The sequence below is a fragment of the Podarcis erhardii genome, assembly GCF_964252035.2.
Source record: "Podarcis erhardii genome assembly, chromosome: Z".
Classification (NCBI taxonomy): Eukaryota; Metazoa; Chordata; class Lepidosauria; order Squamata; family Lacertidae; genus Podarcis; species Podarcis erhardii.
Window position 1 is genome coordinate 27035865 of NC_138504.1, and position 22714 is coordinate 27058578.

A 22714-nucleotide genomic window follows, 5' to 3' on the forward strand; every position below is an offset into this window, starting at 1 on the left:
CCCACTCATAGAAGCACAGGGAATAACCATATACAGATTAGGGCCATTAATCTATCAAGCCTAACACTGTCTGCTATGATTGGCAGCAACTCTCCAAGATCTTCCACATGATCCCTGATTTTATTTTTAAACAGTCAGCTTCATGCATTATCATATTTTAAAACGTGCACATGATGTCCCTTTAGGTCACCATTTCTCTGCTTAACTTTTGACACAAAGGTGTTATGAAAGTGAAATGCAAGTGTGAATATGTAACCCCTTAGGCTACAGGTCTATGCACAACAGGGAGTAATTGCCATTGAACTCAGTGGGACTTGCTTTTGAGTAGACATGCACATTAGACAGTGTAGACTGTGCAGTAAAAGTCTCTCAGCCAAGACCACATAGTGTTACTCATTAGGAATTTAACAGAATGGATCTGCTGACTGTGGATGTGCTGGGAGCTTGAAAATGAACAAGGCGAGGGAGAGGTTTAATTGTCAAATATCTAACTGGGTTTTAAAACTTTATTTAACGAATACTGCCCTTCAATTAAAAAAAAAAATCAAGGGTGGTTTACAGCTATTAATTGACTCTCTGTGGCCTTAATACTCGATTAGTTAAATGACTTTTTGAGCACAGGAGAGCTTTGAAAATATTTCCAAACACCGAATTAAGTTCCAGCTGTATTTTCTTCCAGACTTTCCCCAGAAATGCTAATGCATGTAAACATCCCTCTAAATCAGTGGTTCACAATTAGCTAAGTACTGCAAAAGCCAAGCCATAGACCCCCTACTTTTGAAAATGTTGATACATCTATGGTAGTTTTCATTATGTGATTGTGGTCTACGGATTGGGAACCACTGCTCTAAATAACAGAGCCAAGATGTGACATTAAACACATGATTGGCCCTTCCATTCTTAGTTTCTGCAAGTGCAAGAGAAGGGAAGGATGGTTCTGGGTCACATGTGGCACAGAGGTAAGAGGAAATTAAATCTTTGCCCAAACTGCAGTTCCTCTCCGAGTCCTCCTCTTTCCTCCCCACCCTGCTCCCAGCCACACGTACGCAATGCCAAGATCAAGCAAGCAAGAGCCAGTTACCTACTTAATACCATGTCTTTGGTTTAACCATGAAAGCTTTTTTTTTAACTCAGCAGTGCACTCAGCAGACCCAAACAAAATCTGATTTCCCCACACTTCTAGAAGCATGCTACACCTTTCTGTCCCACTCAAGCTTCTTACATGTTTCCAATACAGAAAACACATCAGACAACCCACTATGATTTTTAGCTTTTTATCAAGGTTACTAATTTTATTATTCTGACTCCCAAAATAGTCAAGTGTGACACACTCACCGTAAGGACAAGGTTGCTTTTTGTGTTCAGGAACAACAGGCCTTTTCCTTAAGAAATTTTCAAGGCTGGGGCCATGGCGTCCTAATGGGTCGTCTGGTGGCATAAACCTGGAAAAACCAAGAGACCAGTTTCACCTGCTAGTATTAAATTTACCTAACACGGTAGACTGGTAACAATACAATGGTTAGGAATGGGCTGGGAAATACCCAGTCTGAACCTGGTCATAGCTATGAGCTTGGCAGGTGCCTGAAGGCGAGCTAATCTCTATCAGCTCCCCCCACCCCATCTCAAAAAGGAAACTGTAAGAGTAGGAAACAGGGGAGAAAGGCCAATCGAAATCAATAGGGGACTGGAGTCCCTTCTCTGTGCAGAAAAATGAAATAGGTGTGTGGCATTCTAGTTTAAAAGAGAATAACAAAAGGGAGTCACTAATGGTCTTACATTGCCCTACCAGGCAGCTTCTGTTTAAGGATCTATGAAAATGTAGATGACGTCAAATACTCAAATCTCACCAGATAAACATTAAGCATTACTATTCTACTTGTAAATAAAGAAACCTACTTATCATTCACAAAAGAATACATCAGGAGCCGTTCCTCTACAAATTTCTTCCATTCTGGCTTTTCATTTTGAAGGTCACGGTAATTGTCATTTGACACAATGATGCCATCAGACTCACACGCCAGTTTCACTATGAAACGGTCATCGTAACAGACAACCCGTCTCCCTTGAACTCTTCGAGATGGGGTGAAAACAAGAATTTTTTCCTTTTCCAGTTTGTGTAAAATATCTTGATCTGAAAAAACAGGGTTATATAAAAAACTGTTAATAGCAAAGTCCCTTATATAGAAATATGCTTGCTCTCTATGTTTATCTCAGTATCTGAGATATTCAAGAATTGTACATGAAGAAGTGTTTGCACACTCCCCAAGAGCATAAAAGTTGGTGTGCCAGTGCTTTGCTCTGTAACAGTGGACTTCAATCTTGGGTCCCCATATATTTTTGGACTGCAACTCACATCATTCCTAGTCATTGGTTGAGATGGCTGGGCACAATGGGAGTTTTACTCCAGCAACACCTTGGGGCACAAGGCTGAAGAGTCTCCCTTCTGGGGAATAATCTCACAGTTAAGCTTGCTTCAGTTTATACACCATGACATTTTATATTATGGTTCAGTCTATGCAACAAAAAACTGTAAAGCTGCCTTGTATGGAAAGACCTTGTAGACACAGGTGAGGGGAAAATGCATGCAGGTGAAGTGGAATTGCAGAGGAGGAATGGAGCACTCAAGCCCTCCCATCCATGCCCAGAACAGAAACTAAGTAGGCTACTCTTGCTCCTTTGTCATCCCTCAGAAGGATTGTTAACACTTCTGAGGGCTAGTAACTATTGCAGGCTTATGTGCAGCACGGATTTAAAGTATGAAGTGTAAAAAAATTAAGAAAAAATAACAATCTAGTGGCTTAGAATATGAGCAACTACCATGCATGTGCATACAGAAAATGCTCTGATTCAGGTCCTTGGCCCCATTCCAAGAAAAGCCAGTGTCTAGCACAGTAATTATCCTCGTCCTAGTAATGGCAATTGAAGAAAACAAATGTATGTTTGATTTGCCACCTGTAATTGGTGCATCTGGTCGAGATTGCTCTTTCCTCCATGTAGGCACAAACACTGTAATATCTTTATGACCTTTCTCCAGAAACCAGTCGACAGCTAACTGAATCCCTCGACAGGAAAATGCTTCTTTATTGCCATGACTGAAAAACAGAACAAGTTAGTTTAGCAAGTACTGGTCATAAGTACTGCAATGAGATTTGTTTTTTCTAAAATACATAAAGCCAGAGAGCCTAGTGTTATGTAGTGGGGCAGAGTGTTGGACTAAGACTAGGAAAATCTCAGTTAAAGCCATTCACTGTCTCTCAGGTTAACTTACCTCACATCAGACTATGTACACCACCCTGAGCTCTTTGGAATATGGATGGGACTAAAATGTAGTTTAGCAAATAGCATTAAGCAGACTTATAGAGGGAAATAAACCTTTTCTGGAAGTTTAGTACCCACTTTAGAAAGACACAATTTTATTTCAATGGGTTGTAACCACCCCTGCTACAACTCTTGTGCTCAGCAAATTGTCTGTAAATTTTAAACTGCTTTTCAGACATGTATTTCAGAGAGTGAATAATGCCTTGAGAATTTACTAAATTGATTCCATTCTTACCAATAAGAATAGGCCTTTAAATTCCATTGGACTTTAATTACTCAAGTAAAAGGAAAGATTTTCTATTCTGTGATACACTGTACAAGATGAACAGTATAGTCCTATGTATGTTTACTCAGATGGAGCCCCACTGAATTCTCTCAGAGAAACATATACAGGACTACAGCCCTAAAAATCTATTAAACAGCTCAATTTTTAGTTTTTAAATACAAGTGTGTAGACTTAAGGCTCATCTTCTTCAACAGGTCTTTGAGCTCCCATGGTTGATTAAAAGGGCTATCTCAGTTGAGTTACAGATGCTGCCTTTTAAAATCTATTATGCTATCATTTTTAATTGGATGTTGTTTTTAATAACAGAAAAGCAGAGTGTGTATATGAAATAAAACAAACAAATACATATGCAGCATAATTAGTGCATTTCTTAGAAGTATTCTATTACTACTAAAGTACCTCATTGCCACATTACTTCCATCAATAACGATTGGCCTCAAGTTGTCAGAGCTGTCTACCACCTCATCTTCCAGAGACAGCTCAGGACTAGCAACCTCCTTTGTACCTGCAGGACCAGTGGCATTTCCACTACTTGCTTGTCCTTCATTCTCAGCCTTGTTTCCAAGTCTCACAAGCTCAGCCAAAATGTCATTGGTAAGAGCATCTGCCCCCAGCTTGTTCAACACAGCTTGAATCTGATCTCCAGGATACCCCAGTTTCAAAGCAAAATCAAGTTTAGATTGATATTCTTGACTCAAGTTTGCTTTATTCTCTTCCGGTTTCAAATCCTGAAGGAGGCTACTCTGTGAAAAACTCGGACGATCCAAGCAAGGAGAGCGGCAAAGTTGTCGATGTGGTTTGTGGGAAATCTCTTTATCCCTCAACTGTGCCTTGCTGCAGCTATTCCTGAAGCCAGGCTGCTCAGGTTCACTCTCAGAGCTTGTCCATTCCTCAGATTCGGTGCTACGATCCCCACCATCTTGCTCTTTAGTCCTCTCTTCTTGGGAGTGGCTCTTCTCCATTTTCAGCCTTTCCACCATAGACCAGGCCGTCATCACGTTCACCTTCTGGCCAGATTTCTCTTATGGCCAAAGTAGCCCAGAAGTTGTACGCCACTGCATCTTGTTGACATCACTAGGCTGGGTTTGATCTGTGATATACACCAAGCCAGTAATATGTCCCTGCATTATGAAAATATACAACATGCATAATTAGATTTTACTGACTAATGCAAAATAATTATGAATCTTACAAAACACATTTTTAGATAATTTGAATACAATAGAGTTTGTATTACTTCCAAGTAAATTGAATTCCCTTACCCTCACTCTCCAAAATAAATGCATTTAATACAAAGGCGTGGTTTACACATCACATTAAGCTTTAACTTAAAACTAACATTGGTTAACACTCATATTTTGTTTCAGGGAAAGAAACACAAACATGACAAGACTCTGGCTTGTTTCATCTGCAGAGGAGCACACTGGGAGCACACTTAGATTCCTGCATTGCAGGGGGTTGGACTAGATGACCTTCAGAGTTCCTTCCAACTCCACAATCCTATGATTCTGTAATTCTGAGCAGCACGCTGCTCATTCATATTAAAGTTTATAGTCTTAAATATGGTTTAATGTGGCATATGAACTGGGCCAGTGATGGCAATTATACCAACACCACCCACACATTAAATTCACTGTTTCAAGTTAATGCCCTGTCAGATAGCTGCTTGTCACAGTGGCACATAGCACATAGCACTGTAGAGTTGTGAATAAGAAACTGTACTCACAAACCAGGGAAAACAAAGAAAGTTCATCTTCACACACTGAAAGAATGCCTAAAGAGAATATGGGGTGCACTGAATAATCCTACTACCCCAGACAACCACAATACCATGCACATTTCTGGTCACCACACCTCAGAAAAGACACTGTGTAGTTGGAAAAGGAGCAGAAAAGGACAACCAAAATGAGCAACTCCACTTAAGGTGAAAGGTTACAACATTGTAGACTTTTTAGTTTAGAAAAAAGTGAATAGTGGAGAACAAGATATAAGTTTATAAAACTATGCATGGAATGGAGAAAAGAGACAGAGGGTTTCCCCTCACTCATAGTACTAGAACCTGGAATCATTTAATGAAACTGAATGGCGAGAGATTCAAGACAGGCAACACATCATTTGACTATGTAATTTGTTACCACAGGATGTGATGATGGTCACTAACATTGCCGGCTTTAAAAGGGGATTGGTAATAACTATGCGTTGTTTGTTTAAATTCAAATTCAGAACAAGCAGGGATCTGAAACCATAGATTGGTCCTGGCTTGTTCTCACTAACCATAATTAAGGCAAACCAGTTAGGACATCTTTTGAAACCATGTAATTAGTTTAAACAGAGAAGGGGGTGCGCTTCTGCTTTTTTCCTTGTGGGTGAAAAAGAAAAGACGGAGTGTAACAGCCCACAGCTTAAAACGATTTGTTCACATAATGCAGGGATGGGGAACTTGTGGTCATTCAGACACTGTTGGACTCCCACTCTCATTAGCCCTGACCGTTTATTTAGCCATGTTGGCTGGTGATGAGAACTGAAGTACAACAACTGCTGCAGGGCCAGAGGTTCCCCATCCTTGACACTGTAGGAACTATGGCTTATCATGGTACCTGAGCATGGCTAATGCTGCGCAATAGTGTGCAGCATCTCTGTTCAAAAACGGAATCTGAAGGTTGGCCCCAAAAGCTATGCAGTGATCTGTATGTGAATAAAGCATTCCGGATTCTATGGCTGATGACTGAAATGCATGAGAAGGGCCTCATGCAAGAAATTCCAGATGTATTTCCAGAGTACTTCTTCCCAACCCTTTTTGTATTATTTTCTTTCCTGTATGCTCTGAGGTATTAAGAAACAAAGACCTATTTAGGAACTCAGAACATTTGTAAATTTTATATTTACTCAGCTGTTCATTATTCTTTTTAAAAAATGAACTGTTCATCCACACTATTAAAAAGCCAAATCAAATAACTGTTTCATTTCAAAGTATAAATCTTTATTCATTCTTTCTCCAATAGAGAAAAAGAAGGCACACTCTGCAAAATCAAAGCAAGTCACTGGAGTCAAGAGGAAGCGTGGTAAGAATGAATTCTGCTAATGCAAATGTATCTCCCTATATTAAAAGCATATTATTTACTGTACATTCTACTGAATATCAGTACAAGGGCAAACAAAACATAATGGCACCTTTTCTCACTTTCCTTGCCAGAGAAACATAACTGGAAAAATAACTGTACTTGTGGAACCTCTTCAAAACTGACATTAATCTTTTGAAAAACTTCTTTTCAATGGCCACTTCACATCCATTATATGTGGACGCAGATCTTTGGCAAAACAACCATAAAAGGGGAAAGGTAAGGTGCTTTGAATGGCCAATGTTATATCATGACATGTATTGGTAGACACGGTTTTTTTAGCCCTGCACCACAATTGGTCTGTTTTAGCAGCAGACTAAGAAGTGAGAAAGATAATTGCAACAGCTGTTTAAGGGAACACAGTACTATCTGGGAAATAGCTGCTGAGGGGTAGCCAAATATGCTGCCACCATACCTGCTACTTCTCCCCCCCCCCCCCAGTATATGCTCCCCTACTCCCTCCTGTACACAAAGGAGATCAAAAGCACCTGTTTTGTGTTTAAGTGTCCTCCACAAAGAACTTACAATTGACTTATGTGTTTTCAAGGGATAGATAGAACATTCTGAGGTGCTATGCCTTAAAATGACTGACACACAATCCTATACATCCCTACGAAGCAGCAAGTCCCACTGAAATCAATGTAATCAGAATACATGGCACCTTGCCCCCATATGCCTAGTGACTACTTCCAGCAATTTATACGCTGTAGAAACAACAAATTATACAAATACAAAATATACAAAAGATCACAATCATAATAATCTGATCTAATGCAATTAAGTCATATTTAAAATTGACTTTAAAATGAACAACTTATATCAAAAAAGGAATATTCAATAATCCATATAGGATATAATAATACATACTAAAATTAACTTTCAAAATACCACCAAATAATAATTAAACGAAAATTCACTCTCAATAACTATAATAAATCATGACTATGACATAGTCAATAAAAAAAAAGCAAAGTGCCAATACCTAAAATAAAATGTAAAAAGACTGAACTGAGCAATGAAGTCACATAGCTTATAAAATCACAAGATAACTGGTCCCCTTTCCAGGTCTAATATCTAACAAAACTGCCAAAGCAATCAAGGTAAATAGCATAACTGTAGCCCACCCAGCCATGAAACGTTTTTTAACGTATTGAGTCAATAAAATTTCAGTCACCAGTTTTAGGGTAGTCGGATAGGCTTCGTAGTAGCTTAAGCAAAGCCAGGCAGATAGCAGGCAACACGGAAGAAGAAGAAAACAAGCAATCTCCTCTCTCTCCCCAAACGGAGTACTGACTGAACCTTTTAGCTTTTTCAGCAATGGATCCACGGGGGTGGACCTTTATGCATAAAATCTAGAGTTACTATCACAAACTATCTGGGAGGGAGGGGAACTGGGATTCTGCTTTATCAGTAGTTCCTCATGCAAGGCACCATGACACATTTCCAGCATTGGTTTGCCAGAACTTTTTTGGCACAATAGTTGCTGTTTTTCCACTACTCTGCTGATAATACCAAGGTTTTCAACAGCCTTATCTAAAGAAGCAGTATGTACAAAGATTCAAGAATCTTCCACATTAAAGATACAGGCATGGAAGTGTCATTCATTTTATCTATCACAGCTGCTCTATTTGTGAAACCTACCAAAACTGATGGTTCTGAATATGTAGTCCTAAGCAGAGCTAACAGGTCAATGGTATCAAAAGTCACAAAGAGATCAAGAGGCAGGAGCAAGGTAACACTCCCCTTGTCCCTTTCCCTGTAAAGGTCAGAGATGAGGATCAATAGTTCAGTTGTATCAGTTCCAATCCAAGAGATCCACGGTAAGTTTCTTTAGAAGTGGACACACCACCTATTTCAAGGCAGCAAGCTCTAGTCAAAGTAACTCTGATAGGTTGAATAAGCCAGCTGGGACTGAGGTCAAGAGAGCAAATGGTCAGACATACAACTGCTAGCACCTTGTCCACATTTGCTGACTGCATAAGTTCAAACTGATCCCACAACACATCACTGACTGGCATTGGGTACCTTCATGTGGAACTGGAACTGCAGAGTCAATGGTACTCCATGCATTATATTGCAAGCCACCCTGTGATCCTCAGATGAAGGGCAGTATAGACATTTAATAAACATCAACAACACTCTTAATTCGAGCCAATTTATCCTCAACATGTATAACTAGTTGGTCGCAGCAGGTCCTCAAATGCTCCAGATTCCTCCTCTACAGTGGGAGTCAATAACCTCTGGACCATTCAAAATAACTGTCTGCTGACCACTTGAGGATGCAATGCAAAATGTGCCTTCCTCGTAGCCCACACTGGAACATGGTAGGCATGTTTATGCATACTAGCCAGGGTTCAATCAGCTTTCAATAAAGAATTGTATCACTTGATTGTATCACTAGCCTTCATGTAGTTTGCTTCATAGCCCAAAGCTGCCCAAAATTCTAAGTAACCACATGGGCACCACTAAGCCAGAGAGGAGGCTCAGGAGTGATTGTGTCAGCTACCCATTTCATTTCACCATCTTATAGCTAGACAGGAGCTTTGACAGGATCATCTGTATTTTCCCACTAGCAGAACATTCAAGAAAAGATCAGGTCCCAAGGCAGGCCTTCAAAATGGGCCCACCACCCTTACAATATACCGTATTTTTCGCCCCATAGGACACACTTTTTCCCCTCCAAAAATGAAGGGGAAATGCGTGTGCGTCCTATGGGCGAATGCAGGCTTTCGCTGAAGCCTGGAGAGCGAGAGGGGTCATTGGGCCCCGACCCCTCTCGCTCTCCAGGCTGCAGGAAGCTATCCACAAGCCTTGCAAGCCCGGCGGGAGTTCCCGCGGGCTCACAAGGCTTGCGGGCAGCAGCCTGCAGCCCCGGTGAGTATCCGCAAGCCTTGCGCGCCCGGCAGGAGCTCCCGCCGAGCGCGCAAGGCTTGAGGCGGCAGCCTGTTGCCAGAAGCACAGGGAGCCCTCCGGAGGGCTCCCTGTGCTTCGGGCGAGTGTCTGCAAGCCTTGCGCGCCCGGCGGGAGGTCCCGCTGGGCGCGTGAGGCTTGGGGCGGCAGCCTGCCGCCCGAAGTACGCGGAGCCCTCCGGAGGGCTCCCCGTGCTTCAGGCGAGTGTCTGCAAGCCTTGCGCGCCCGGTGGGAGGTCCCGTCGGGCGCGCGAGGCTTGGGGCGGCAGCCTGCCGCCCGAAGCACGCGGAGCCCTCCAGAGGGTGCCCCATGCTTTGGGCAGGCGTGTGCAAGGCTTGGGGCGGCAGCCACGGCTGGGGGGGGAAATAATTTTTTTTATTCATCCCCCCCCCAAAAAAACGATGTGCGTCCTATGGGTCGGTGCGCCCTATAGGACGAAAAATACGGTAGCCTGTTTGTTCTAATTTTAAAAGTATGCTGTTGCCCTTGTTTTCTGAAATAGCAAGTGAAATGCTAAATTATTGAATAAGTGAATCCCTTCCTTAGCAGTTGAGGCTAGCAATGCAAATAAGGGGAGATTCTAAGCTGACTAAACAAACTTCCACTTGCAGTCAAGTTACTATGGGACTCTTCTCATTTCCACCTCCTAGACACAAATCATGCAGAATTCCACACACCTCTGGCTGTACGAAGGCCCACACCCAAGTGTACTAGCTATTAGAATAGCAATTGGAGAAGTGTGATAATAGCAGCAGAAAAGGTCACTGTGCACAGCGTTCTGTGAATGGATGTAACCTTCACATTACTGAAAGCAGACGTCAGCATATGCAACAACTACCCTGCTCCAAGTATGACTGTGTTCCAGAAAGTTTCCTTCCAAAAAGGAAGACACAGACAACTCTACTGTAAAATTATTTATTCTGCAAATCCTGTGCCCTAAGGCAGCGGTGTGGAACTTGTGGACCTCCAGATGTTCAGTGGGGCTTCTGGACTCCCTCCCTCCCCGATTTCTGCATTTAGTATTATCTAAGTACCTTGGGCTCATTTGTGATTCACATTTCACTTCAAGGCCATTTGGAAATCATACTCAAGAAACTGGACAGATTGATGTAACTTATAGAAGTGTAATTATTTTATTTATTTTATGACTTTGAACTGCCTTCCAAAAGATGAGGGTGCATATGCTTCTACAAATATAAATTTTAAAATGCTGAGGTTCACCAAATGGATTGTTTCAGCTAAAATAAAACAAAATGTTTATTTTCCCTGTAACTGAATCGTGTCAGTTACCATGAAATTTTTGAACGCTACTTAAGTTTGTGACAAATCTCAGAAGTATTTAAAAAGCATCATAGAAGACGTTTACTTCTGGGTCAGCCTTCATGAAGGTGCCCATCAAATGTATGTTTTTATGTATTGATGTCTGCTGATATCCTCAGCCTGAGTGATGTGAAGCCCCTGCCACCTTTGGACACTTAGCGTTTTATATTGCCCAGACCTGCTACACAAGGACACACTTCTAGGCAGAACAGAAGACACAGCTTTGTGACCAATGAAGACACTACAACAAAAAAAAGAAAGCTGAGGACAGGACTCTACACCATTGATCCTCATGGCTCATTTACCTTGAGTCAGAAGTACCTGAAGCTCCCTGAAGAGATAGAGAAAAAAACTGGTTGAGAGAAGTGACTTTATTGTCACTTCTCCCCACCTAGAAGGGCGGGGATGCTGGTTAATGATAATGAGTAACTGATGAGCTGACGTACAACTAGAGTAAAATATATTCATACGGTCATGAAGAGTTCTGTGTAAGCAAGCAAACTACCTTTTTTGTATATCATGAAACCCTTGAATAGCAATTGAGGGTCCCTTCCATCTCAGCCTAGCAGAAATCAGGGTCACATATGACCATATAACTTATCAAGAATCAGAAATTCTCTGCCCTGGAAATTTACTTTGCCGTTTCCTTTCCCACATGGGCAAACTTATAATAGGCAATGTGGTGTAGCCAGATATCTTTGTAGAGAAATAAGGGCACATGGTTCAAGAGGAAGCATAAAACAAGCATGCGTGCACAAATCAAAAGGGAATTTTGCTACAGGGATCTGGTAGCACGCAGAGCATCCCTTAAAGAGGAGTAACTTTCACACAATTTGGGCAAGTATCTCCTGGTGTTTCTTCATTCAACTCAAGATGTGCTTCATCCCAGTTGTTATCCTCCTTGATCATTACCTATTCCTTTTTTTAAAGCTGATTTTGTGCAAGTCCTACAGTCACTACAGACCTGTTTCCCCTGCAATTTATACTGGGTGTAGAGGAGAGGGTGATGTGTGACCCTACACAACCATCAGGCTTCTCCACCTTTGTTTTGTAGACTAAAATAAATTACTTGTGTGTGCTGCAGGGATGTAAAGCAATAACTGAACAAATCCCATACTATTAAAATAATTTAAAAATCTAAACACATAATTCTTAGCTGTGGAAGGAGACAAACAGAAATGAAATGAAAAGCAACAAAAAGGATGCTTGCACAAACATAATCTTGAAGAACGATTAAGTTGTTACCTCACCGGCTCACTAATTTACTGTTCTAGTTTTTAGTAAAGCATCACAGTGATGTAAAGTTTGAAAGTTTGTTGAACACCTGTAACATGTACCATCCAATACCTTGTTAAGTAATCATATAGTATGTTTTATCTTTACTGGTGAACTTTACACTGCGGAAGGCAGTGGAAGACAGGAGTGCCTGGCGTGCTCTGGTCCAGGGGGTCACGAAGAGTCGGACACGACTAAACAACAAACAACCATAAGCTATACAGATGCAGATTGACCTAATCTAAAATAAGGGGTATAAGGAGCCTGAAGGCTGCTTGTTGCAAAGCAATTCCAAGAAGGGGAACACTTATCCGTTTCCCTGTCAGCCATATCTCCCCCAAACCCTTTCCCCAACCAGCTTTTATCCTTAAAGAATATTAAATCTCTGAGGTAAACAATGAACAAGAATACAATTAATAACACTGTGAGAAAGGGTATAAGGGTAAATACTTAACAAGGAAGGGTTAAAATACTCTTTTTCCTCCTGTCTTTTCTCTTATGCAAATTGCTCTTACCAAGTGTTAACTTGCCAGTCCCCCAAGTGGGGCATTAGATTCTATACACTCAAAATTTAACAAAAGATCCTCTTTTTCCTGCATTAATCTTATGCACATGTACATTTTATTTTATTTTTGCAACATGCACACTTTCAACTTGTTTCCATATTTTAGGACGTCAAGCGTGGTGCAACAATTCAGAAAACTCTCCCTCCCTCTCTCTCTCTCTCTCACACACACAAACACACACACACACACACACACACACACAACTTACTGAAGTCTGCCTCCTTTGAACCACAATATTATGAGTAACAAGCACTTAAGATTTGTCACACATCAAAAACAAGATTTGAAAAGCAAACTACAGGGGGGAATTCATCTCCAAGCACATGTTACCCTTACTGCTAGCATACTCACTTCCACTTGCCTCTAAGAAAGCAGCAGCTTAGCTTGAACTCACATTGGTAGTAAAGAAGATAGCTCTTTGCCAAAGCAGAGCCTGTGTGCAAGGGTGTTCTATTCTTCCGACTCTGGTGACAGATTGGTGGATTGGTGTTACGAAAGCTGCTCTCTGCAGAAACACACCCACTTCCATGACTCACAGGAGTATCTTGCTTCTCCTTTTTTTAAGTGATTGTCAACTGTGGCTGAAAGACTATTAACAAGAAAATTCAGCTGTGTCATTTTTTCATTAAAAGGCGACAGGTGGGGGGAGCACTTTGATGTGAGAATCACAACTGCCTCTAAATCAGTGATTATGAGGGAGTAATTATTTAAATTGTTTTTTAAAAAATGTTGCTATAGTGCTACGACATCTTAATAAATAGGGGGAAGTTAGATCCGCACAGAAAAGACAGCTTTATCAGCCTGATTTAAGATATTGACTGTATAACAAAATCAATAGGAATTTTCTAATGATAAGTTCTGAGATGCAATTTGTTGCTCCCAAATGTTCTTCTGGGGGCATTTTTATTATTATTAAATCAAAAAGTTAGAATTTTTACTCAACTGTCTACAACAATAGAAGCCCATCACCAGATTCAATAGTATCTGGCATGGCAGATCCCTATGCCTGGATCCCACATGGTTCCAAATATCATGTAAAGGATGGAATCACATGGAAATCATCCACATCAGTCAGCAACCTGTATTAGCACAGTGGTTGTAAGGATATGGCATGGGTATCACTCATGTGACCAGCTTGTTCCACGTGGAACAGAAATGTGTTTTTCTCTAAAATGCAAGAGTTGAAAAAATATCTGGAAACTTTAGTTAACTATTTGCACTGCAAACTTCAAAAAAGCATTCCACTTTAGATGACCGTTAAGTCTCTGTCACATCTAAGCTTTAGCCTTTACAAAATTTGATCAAAATTATTATTAGCTATCATAATCATACTATTATTTGGTGGTAGTAGGGAATCCCTCAAACCTCAGGTAAAATTGACACCATCAAGGGAACATATACCAAAGGGGATTCCTATGGGATTTTAAAATCTATTATTATTATTATTATTATTATTATTATTATTATTATTATTACCACCACTACTACTACTACATTCTTCAGGGCCACTAAAAAGCCTGGAGTAGCTAACACAATGCTCTTCAGAGGTTGTGAACTACAACTCCTTTATTACCGACTCTGATTGGAGGTGATGGGAATTGGAGTCTAAAACATCTAGAGGGCATCAGGTTGGTTACCCCTACCATTACTATTTGTTTTTAAGTAGTCCTCAAGAGCTTTGCAAGAAATTTTTTGAACTCCCTGAAACTTTTTTGAACTTCCTGAAAGAGAATGGTGGGAGGAAGAGATTATCTTTCTCCAAGTCGTAAGCACCTGCTTCTGTTCAATTTTTCCATGGCTCTCCTCTGCCATCAGGAAAAAACGCATAATTTCTCCAAGAGAACAGAAAGAGTTTGTCTAAACTAAAGGGCAATATGTTTCTCAATGTTGTGAGAAAATGAGCATTCTGTAGCTGGTGTGAGACAGTGGAGAGAGGGCAGGGAGTGTATCCAAGAGTGTATCATTCTAGCTTTAAAATACATTTCTGACTAGTAAGTTTGCCTGTGCTGATTTCCTACTACTTTCATGAATGGTGGTCATCACACTAAATTCCTACCTAATACTTATTTGCATAATGATATCCCCAAGCACTAACAGAGCAAGTGTAAGAACATAAGAAGAGCCTGCTGCATCAGACCAGAGCCAGTTGCCCATCCAGTCCAGCATCCTGTTCTCACAGTGGCCATCCAGATGCTTGTGGGAATCCTGCAAGCTGGATTCAAGCACAATAACCCTCTCCCCTCCTGTAGTTTCCAGCAACTGCTATTCAGAAGCATTGAAGCCTTCAACTGCAATGGCACAGCACTGCTATCATGGCTAACAGGATCCATGCTGCATGCATAACTCAATTGTTCCTAAAATATTAGAAGCCTTGCTCTCCAAGCCATGCTACTCAACTATACTGAAATTCTAATGCACATGACATATTACAGAACAATATAAGCTCCCAAAGGGATGGGGCTCTTCCCCAGTGAATCTACTGCCTAAATTTCAAATGGGGAAAAGACAGAGAAATGAAGTGTGAGAAAATGCACCCTACATGTGTTTCTGCTGCAGATGAGACTTCCTAGCCAAAGGATTTACAGGAAAAGGTGGGCTGAAGAGCAGGGGGCAATTAGATCATCAAACAGGGTGGGCAAAGTTGGTTAAGGAAGCAGAAGACTTTTTGGCAGGTGTTAAGAGTTAGAGCTTGCTATAATGAATCGTTTGACAGGCAAGTCAAACTTTCGCTTTGGAAATGCAGCATTATATGGCAGGCTACAAATGTACTACATCTGCTTACAGAATAGAACAGATAAACCATATTTTTCTATCTATAAGACGCCCCCATGTACAAGACATCCCCTATTTTGGGATACCCTGATTTAAGAAAATGGGGGGAGATACTATCAGTGTATAAGAACGAGCCCAGATTCTGAACATTATTTTAGAGTAAAAAAACATAGTCTTATACACAGAAAAGTATGGTAATCGCTATGTTTACCTCTTGCTTGCTCCTTCTTCCCATACTGTTTTTATCTATATGGCATACCTAATGCTCAGCAAGCTTCTTTCTACCTTCCCTTTTCATTGAGGTAGGGAACCTGTGGTCTTCAAACTAATTTCATGCCTGTGGGGGGAGCCCAAATGAAGAGGAGGGTGAAGAAATAAAACCAAAACAGATGGTGATGGAAAGTGAACAGGGAAGAAGCCCCGTGTAAGTGGTCAATTGATATTTCTGGCCAGAACAATCTTAAGAACTTTCTATTCCCAAAAGACCTGCCCAGATGTTGAGATGCGAAGTTCATGGTAGGGCTGTGTGATGTCTGGTATTCAAGATGGAAACATCATGATATCACAATGTCTGAAATAAGGTTGGAACTATGTAAACACCAGAAAATAAAAACAAAAACATTTCTCCCTCCTTTTTTGCCAGTGGGGGTGGGAGGGAAGAAAAAGGAAGGAACACATAAGGAAGTATAGGGCTGGGGGAACAAATGTGTGAGAAAGCAAAGGGGCGAGGGGAGAATTAGGGAGAGTTCGAGGATAGGGAGGAGAAAATAGGGAACATTACGAGGGGGTGAGACACAGACATCCACACGGACACAGAAGGCAAGAACGGAGGAAAGGGGCTTAAACAACAGGGCAAGGTTTATTTTTATTTTTTTAAACTCAGAGGTAAATAACCCCAGTGTATTTTTCCACAGGACAAGCAGTGGTTTCCAAGTGCGCCCTGGCTGAGCGCAGCAGCTATTCAAAAGGCAGGGCTGGGCAGCAACATGGGGGGCAGGCTTTGGGGAGGTGAAGCAGGAAGACCTTCCTACTTTTCAAAGACCTCAGAAGAGCTTGAGTATCAGGAGGCACCCTCAGGCAGGTCCTGCTGGCAAAGAGAGTCCAAAAGGAGAAAAGAAGGGGAAAGGGGGCTCCCAGAAAAAGCCCAGAGCCAGCTTGGACCGGCATCTCCTTCAAGCATGTACCAGCCCGGTACCTGTGCTTAAAAAAAGATGCTTGTGACATCTATATTGCTAAGTTTCTGGGTGGGCTGCTTTCTTCAGCGCCTGCTCTTGTGGTTTGCTGCCCCCTCCAGGAGGCAAGGAAGAGCTGAGGCAGTACAGCAATGGGGTGACAAGAATCATGAGAAGTGATGACTAGCTTCAAGGTTTTCCCCACATCATGATTTTTTACATAGTATTTGAGTTTGGTTTAAAAACAAACAAACAACAGTGCTATCAGACAAGTGTTCAACTGCATGACATCATTCTGGCCAAAGGAGGGAAAGGCTAGAGCTTGAGAGACCAACAGGGCACCCAATAGGAAGTCCTGGGGCTGAACAAGTCTTGAACACTGTAGGTAGGTCCAGTTGGGCCTCACTGAACAATGGAGAATATTCCTAGCCACATATTCTTTCAGCAGGAGTCCATTCTGACCTGGGGCTTTGAGGGGTTTTTTTGCAATGTGTTTTCTTGACACAAAATTTAGTTGCTAGCTAAGAGATCAACATCTTTGAATGACAGGTCAGTGGAAGGATAGAGATTTCCAGTTATTTCCCTAACCCTACTTCCCAATTTCTCATTCATCTCTGAAGTCCCTGCCACAGGCAAGCCAAGTCTACTTTTCTTTTGCAAACCTGGCCTTGCTCACCATACCACATTATCCAGGTCCTGAGAAAGAGGTCAGAAACATGTGCCCTGTCAAGGCACAAAACAATCCCCTGCTATTTTTATTTTATCTTTTAACCAAGACAAGTAGAGATTCTCTGCTCCCTCTTGCTGACCCATTGAATTATCACCTTCTGCAACTGAAAATGAAATAGATGTGATCAACTTTTGCATTATCTCTAGCATATCTCTTTCATGAGCTACCAAGCAATCCTTTAGTTTCCCCTCCATATTTAATTGTTGCTGCTATATATTGCTTGCTAATACTGAAGTAAGCAGAATTTTTAAAATGCCTTTAAATACCACCAAAACTATTACTTGGAAATGGGTAAATTCTTCCCCATCTGTAAGTAACAGACTAAAAGATAGTAAGAGACAGTAATAAAAATAAAATCATCTCCAATTATGCAAAATTTCATAACTTTGGAGCTATTATAGTCTTCCTTATATAAAATACATATTTAAATAGCAGTTTAAGGAAGAAAAAACCCTTCCAATTTGTAACGTGAAAATATCTCACTCAAAGAGGGAAACTTTGCACTACAGCTTTAAACGTTTAAGCCTCTAATGTCCATTGCTTAGCAACCGGGCATCCTTACCTAAACACCGTTTTTCAGCAGAGTCACGACTGACTGGTGGGGCTGATAATGCAATTCAAAAAGAACAAGTGTTCCCAAAGCACTTGAATTCTGTTCACATAGTACTGTACCTCAAGTATCAATACACCTTTCTGTGTAATAAAATAAAAATGCTTTCCCAGTAATTATATACCACAACAGGATTTTAACAGGATGAAAAATAATAATTTTTCAATTGCACAATTTGAGCTCCAGTTCTTAGAAGAATTAAGGCATAAAGGCAGATAATCATTGTTCACAACACTGTTTTATCCTGATACAAAGTACATTTAAAAAACCATTTTATGAAGAAGGCATTTGATTTACATGCTGATGATTTAAACTTTTTCAAGCAGCCCATAATCACTCAGAGTCCAGTGAAATCATTAGGAATTTTTCAGTCACAAATTATGAGAAACCAGTTTCTGTTTCAAAAGCAACCAATCACAAGGAAAAAGAAATACTGTAATGTGAATATAAGTTCTTTGCAGGCCAAAACTATGTATTAAATTATAGGTTTGGAATTTCATTCAACAACAGAAGACTATGACCAGAGTCATATGTTACTTGAGTAGCAATATTTGGATCCCACCTTGCCGAAGTAATGTGTGAAGGACAGAATCATGCAAAAAATGGATGGGGAACCACATATTGCAGGATAACAACTCCCATCATTCCTAACTATTGACCATACTGGCTGGACTGAGGGGAGTTGGTATCTAACAACATATGAAGAATCAAAGGTTTCCCACCTCTGCTGTAAGAGAATGGTCAGGCACTGCCAAAAGTAGTGCCAGCAACCCATACTGGGACAGCAATGGTTATAGACATGGAACATGGGTACCTCTTATGCAACAGCCTGCCCCACAGGACTCCATCGCTCAAATGTTATTGGAGTGATGTGGGATTCTGCCAGAGAATTGGCAATCTCAATGAGACAGAAAGAGTATAAAGTTGATCAGAACTTTAATCAATTATCTGCACCACAAACTTCAAAAACATTTCATTCCAGATAATTCTTATTCCTTCATAAAAAAATCTAGGCTTTTGCTACTACAGAATTTGGCCTAAATTACTCATATCATCATATTATTAGGAGAAAGATCACTAACCCCAGGAAAAATTGACAGCATTCATCAACAAAATCTATAGAAAAGGAATTCCTATGGGGTTGGAATTTTGTGTGTGTGTGTTTTGCTTGTTTTGTACTCATTAACTAGTACAGTGGTACCTAGGGTTAAGAACTTAATTCGTTCTACAGGTCTGTTCTTAACCTGAAACTGTTCTTAACCTGAAGCACCACTTCAGGGGCCTCCCGCTGCTGCCACGCTGCCGCTGCGTGATTTCTGTTCTCATCCTGAAGCAAAGTTCTTAACCCGAGGTACTATTTCTGGGTTAGTGGACTCTGTAACCTGAAGCGTATGTAACACGAGGTACCACTGTATTTAGAGCCACAAAATGCCTATTCCCACCACCATAACCCTCAAGAATTTTGCAAAAAAAAATTAAAATGCACTTCTTAAAATAAGGGAGGGATCTATTTCTTCAATCTAATTATCTTACACACCTATCTCCAATTTTTGCATCAGGAAGAAACATGATTCCAAGAGAACTGAAAACGGTGCATGTCTAAAAGATGAGGCAATGGCTTGAGAAAAGGGGCGATTCATGACTCATATTGCGTACAGAAGGAGGCTAGCCAGGAGCAAATATTTATTTTTTGTATTTATATCCCACCTTTTCCTCCAATGAGTTCAATGTGATGTACATGGTTCTCCCCCTCCTTGTTTAATTTACTCTCCTAGCTCTAAAATATTACCTCTGCCACACAAGTTTGCATTTGATAATTTCCTACTGAAGATGGCATCACATAAAATTTTTACCTAACACTTATTTGCATGCTTGAAACTGCTAGCACTAAACAAACAGCTGCTACACATTCCATGGTTCATGTCTCAATGTGAATTCTAAATTTAAAAAAAAACAAACCTGAGAGATATTCCTAATATTTGCATACCAACTTTAATGGACACGAAACAACCATTTTTTTTAAAAAAGATACACAGTTTTGTTTGATTTGTTAAATTGTCTAGCGTTAATAATGCAAATAGCATAATCCCTCTATCCAAATCTTTTGTTCCTTAAGCACAGACAGGTGGTAACATATGTATTCTCTTAATTCATTTTTGCCCATCAGGGAAAAAATGTATTTAAAGGATACAAGAACGCTGACATACTACAAAGGCTGCAGTCCTACAATGCCTTCAAAGAGGTTTTAATTATGTGATTGAATCCCCCATGTTAATGTCACTATTCTACATCAAGCTGTCCCCTTGGTTGCCTGGGAAAGGACAACAAACTAAAACCTACTTCTCATAAACCTCAGATAATGCAGTAAGCTTATGTCTGTACTGCAACACTTCTGGCTCCAGCTGCGGGGGCTCATATGATTGAATACTCCTCAGGACCACCACCACTCAATAAACAATTATCTGAACTATACACTAGTAGCCAAAATTGTGGAAACCTTCCAGAGAATGTGTATTTCCAAGGTTTGATGGCTCATAACACCATTTATTTATTTTTTGGAGTAATACCATAAAATTATATATCAATGGAAAGATAATTTATGATAGGGTATATTTAAAGGAAGCTAAAAGAGAAGAAAGAGATAAAAACATGCTTTCTTCAAGAAGTGGAATCACTAAGAAAATACTACATTTGCCCAGGGATGGGCACAATGGTTTCCCAAGAAAAGAAAAGAAAAGAAAAGAAAAGAAAAGAAAAGAAAAGAAAAGAAAAGAAACAAAACACTCTCCCCTTGGAGCCCTCACAATGAAATCTAGGCCTGTACTGAGAGCGGAATTTAAGTAGAACCTGCCTCCTAGTGGAAAGAAGGGAAGACAACTTCAGTATCTAGACCACTGGAGAGGGACAAGTAGGAAGATAAATTTAAAAGTTGAATTTCTTAATATATCAGTTAAAGTGTTCATACATGCTAGGAACAGATGGTACAGTCAATATCTTGCCCCAAGCGGCATTCCTACTTGTGGCTCTATAGTTGAGATTGTCCCAAGATAGTCATTAGTACCTTATTAAAGAGAGAATACATTCCCAGTACAGTACATCCTGTCATGATTGCTAGACAGATATCATGAGATGCACTGGAGCCATCAAGCTTGCCATGAGCAAATTTACTTCACACTAGGTGAGCCAGCTCACCATTTCAAGCAGCAAGGATTGTGTCTGCATGGCTATAAACTTAAGTTTCAAGTAGACATGACAGCTGGAGTGTCCACTAACAGATAAAAAGTTTGTTTTCATCAGACTTGTAGTTAAGAATCAAGTGACATTAAGACATTGTACATTTTCAAACAAAGTAATTTAACTTACAGTTAAAGCTGGTCTCTTATATTTCTTAAAGTGCCAGAATCATATCTTGGGTCTCTATACTTCAGGCTTACATGGCGGCTACAAACATTCCTAATTTTAAAAAAAGGAAAGGAAGTTTAAAAAACACAGACCTAACTAAACCAAACAGCAGATATCAGTAACAGCACATATTTAGATTTGCTTTCAAATATTTGTCGAAGATGATATTTTGAACCACTTCATCTCTCACTAAATGTTACATAGACACAAGGGGAGAAACCTTAAACTAGAATATTGTAATATACTATATCAATAGTATATTCTATCAGCCAGCCAGTGCCAAACAGAAAGCCAAGTTTTCATTTCCAGGTCTGAGTTTGAGGTGGACACTGCCTTTATATTTTGCTCTCTGAAAATAAGCACAACTGTGGAGATGATCCTTGCTGGCGTTCAACTTGAAACTAGAGTGTGAGGCTAGGAACTACCCCAAATTGTCACTCTTGCCAGAGGGTGATAAAACACCTGCCATAGTAAGTGGAAATGCAGACCTCTAAATCCACAAATATCTGGACCGTATGCCACAAACTCTTGCCATGGTGGGAGCTAGTTTTGTCATGAGGAACTACAAACTGGGAGAGCTGAAAAGTGGCACTTGTTTTAATCTTCTTGCCAGGGAGTTAAGTTTGGATTTTGAATTTTGGAAATATATGAATCCAAATCAAAGCAGAATACTTGCTTCTGCTTATCCTATTACTCACAAAATATCTCCAGTTACAGATAGGTAGCCGTGTTGGTCTGCCATAGTCAAAACAAAACAAATTCCTTCCAGTAGCACCTTAAAGACCAACTAAGTCAGTTCTTGGTATGAGCTTTCGTGTGCATGCACACTTCTGAAGAAGTGTGTGTATCTGAAGAAGTGTGCATGCACACGAAAGCTCATACCAAGAACTGACTTAGTTGGTCTTTAAGGTGCTACTGGAAGGAATTTGTTTTGTTTTCACAAAATATCTGTTCATCTTTTGCATTTGTATACAAAGTATTACAAAGGCACAATAAGTCTTGAGTTGCTTCTCTTCCAAAAAGAAACTGATCTTTTACAATGCTACCGCAAATTTTCACCCCTAAGATGAGGAGAAAGGTGAAACATTTTGAGTTTGCTCAAAAAAATAAAAATTCTATCACTTCAAATGTATGACCCTGAGGTCAATGCATCATCTCTTTTATTCTATCCAGAGGATGTGGTGTCAATCTTTTGTTAGAAAGCATCCTATTTATTATTTGCTTTTGTAATTAT

The 22714-nt window shown here is 40.3% G+C and overlaps 1 protein-coding gene across 4 annotated transcripts in view; it reads right to left on the reverse strand.

The window, feature by feature from the left end:
- The window catches only part of ZC3H12B (zinc finger CCCH-type containing 12B), a 37474-nt gene that overhangs the window by 8760 nt on the left and 6000 nt on the right, over positions 1–22714 (reverse strand). For 2 of the 4 annotated variants that reach the window (XM_081846998.1, XM_081846999.1), the window contains 5 exons: positions 21442–21531; positions 4004–4725; positions 2953–3092; positions 1897–2131; positions 1336–1442 (listed from right to left, as the gene is read on the reverse strand). In XM_081846998.1, the coding sequence (XP_081703124.1) occupies positions 1336–1442; positions 1897–2131; positions 2953–3092; positions 4004–4599 (1078 nt within the window). In that variant the 5' untranslated portion in view covers positions 4600–4725; positions 21442–21531. Of the gene's footprint in view, positions 1–1335; positions 1443–1896; positions 2132–2952; positions 3093–4003; positions 4726–7897; positions 8002–13145; positions 13165–21441; positions 21532–22714 lie in introns of those variants that run through there. The other 2 variants (XM_081847001.1, XM_081847000.1) reach the window with 2 other exon arrangements.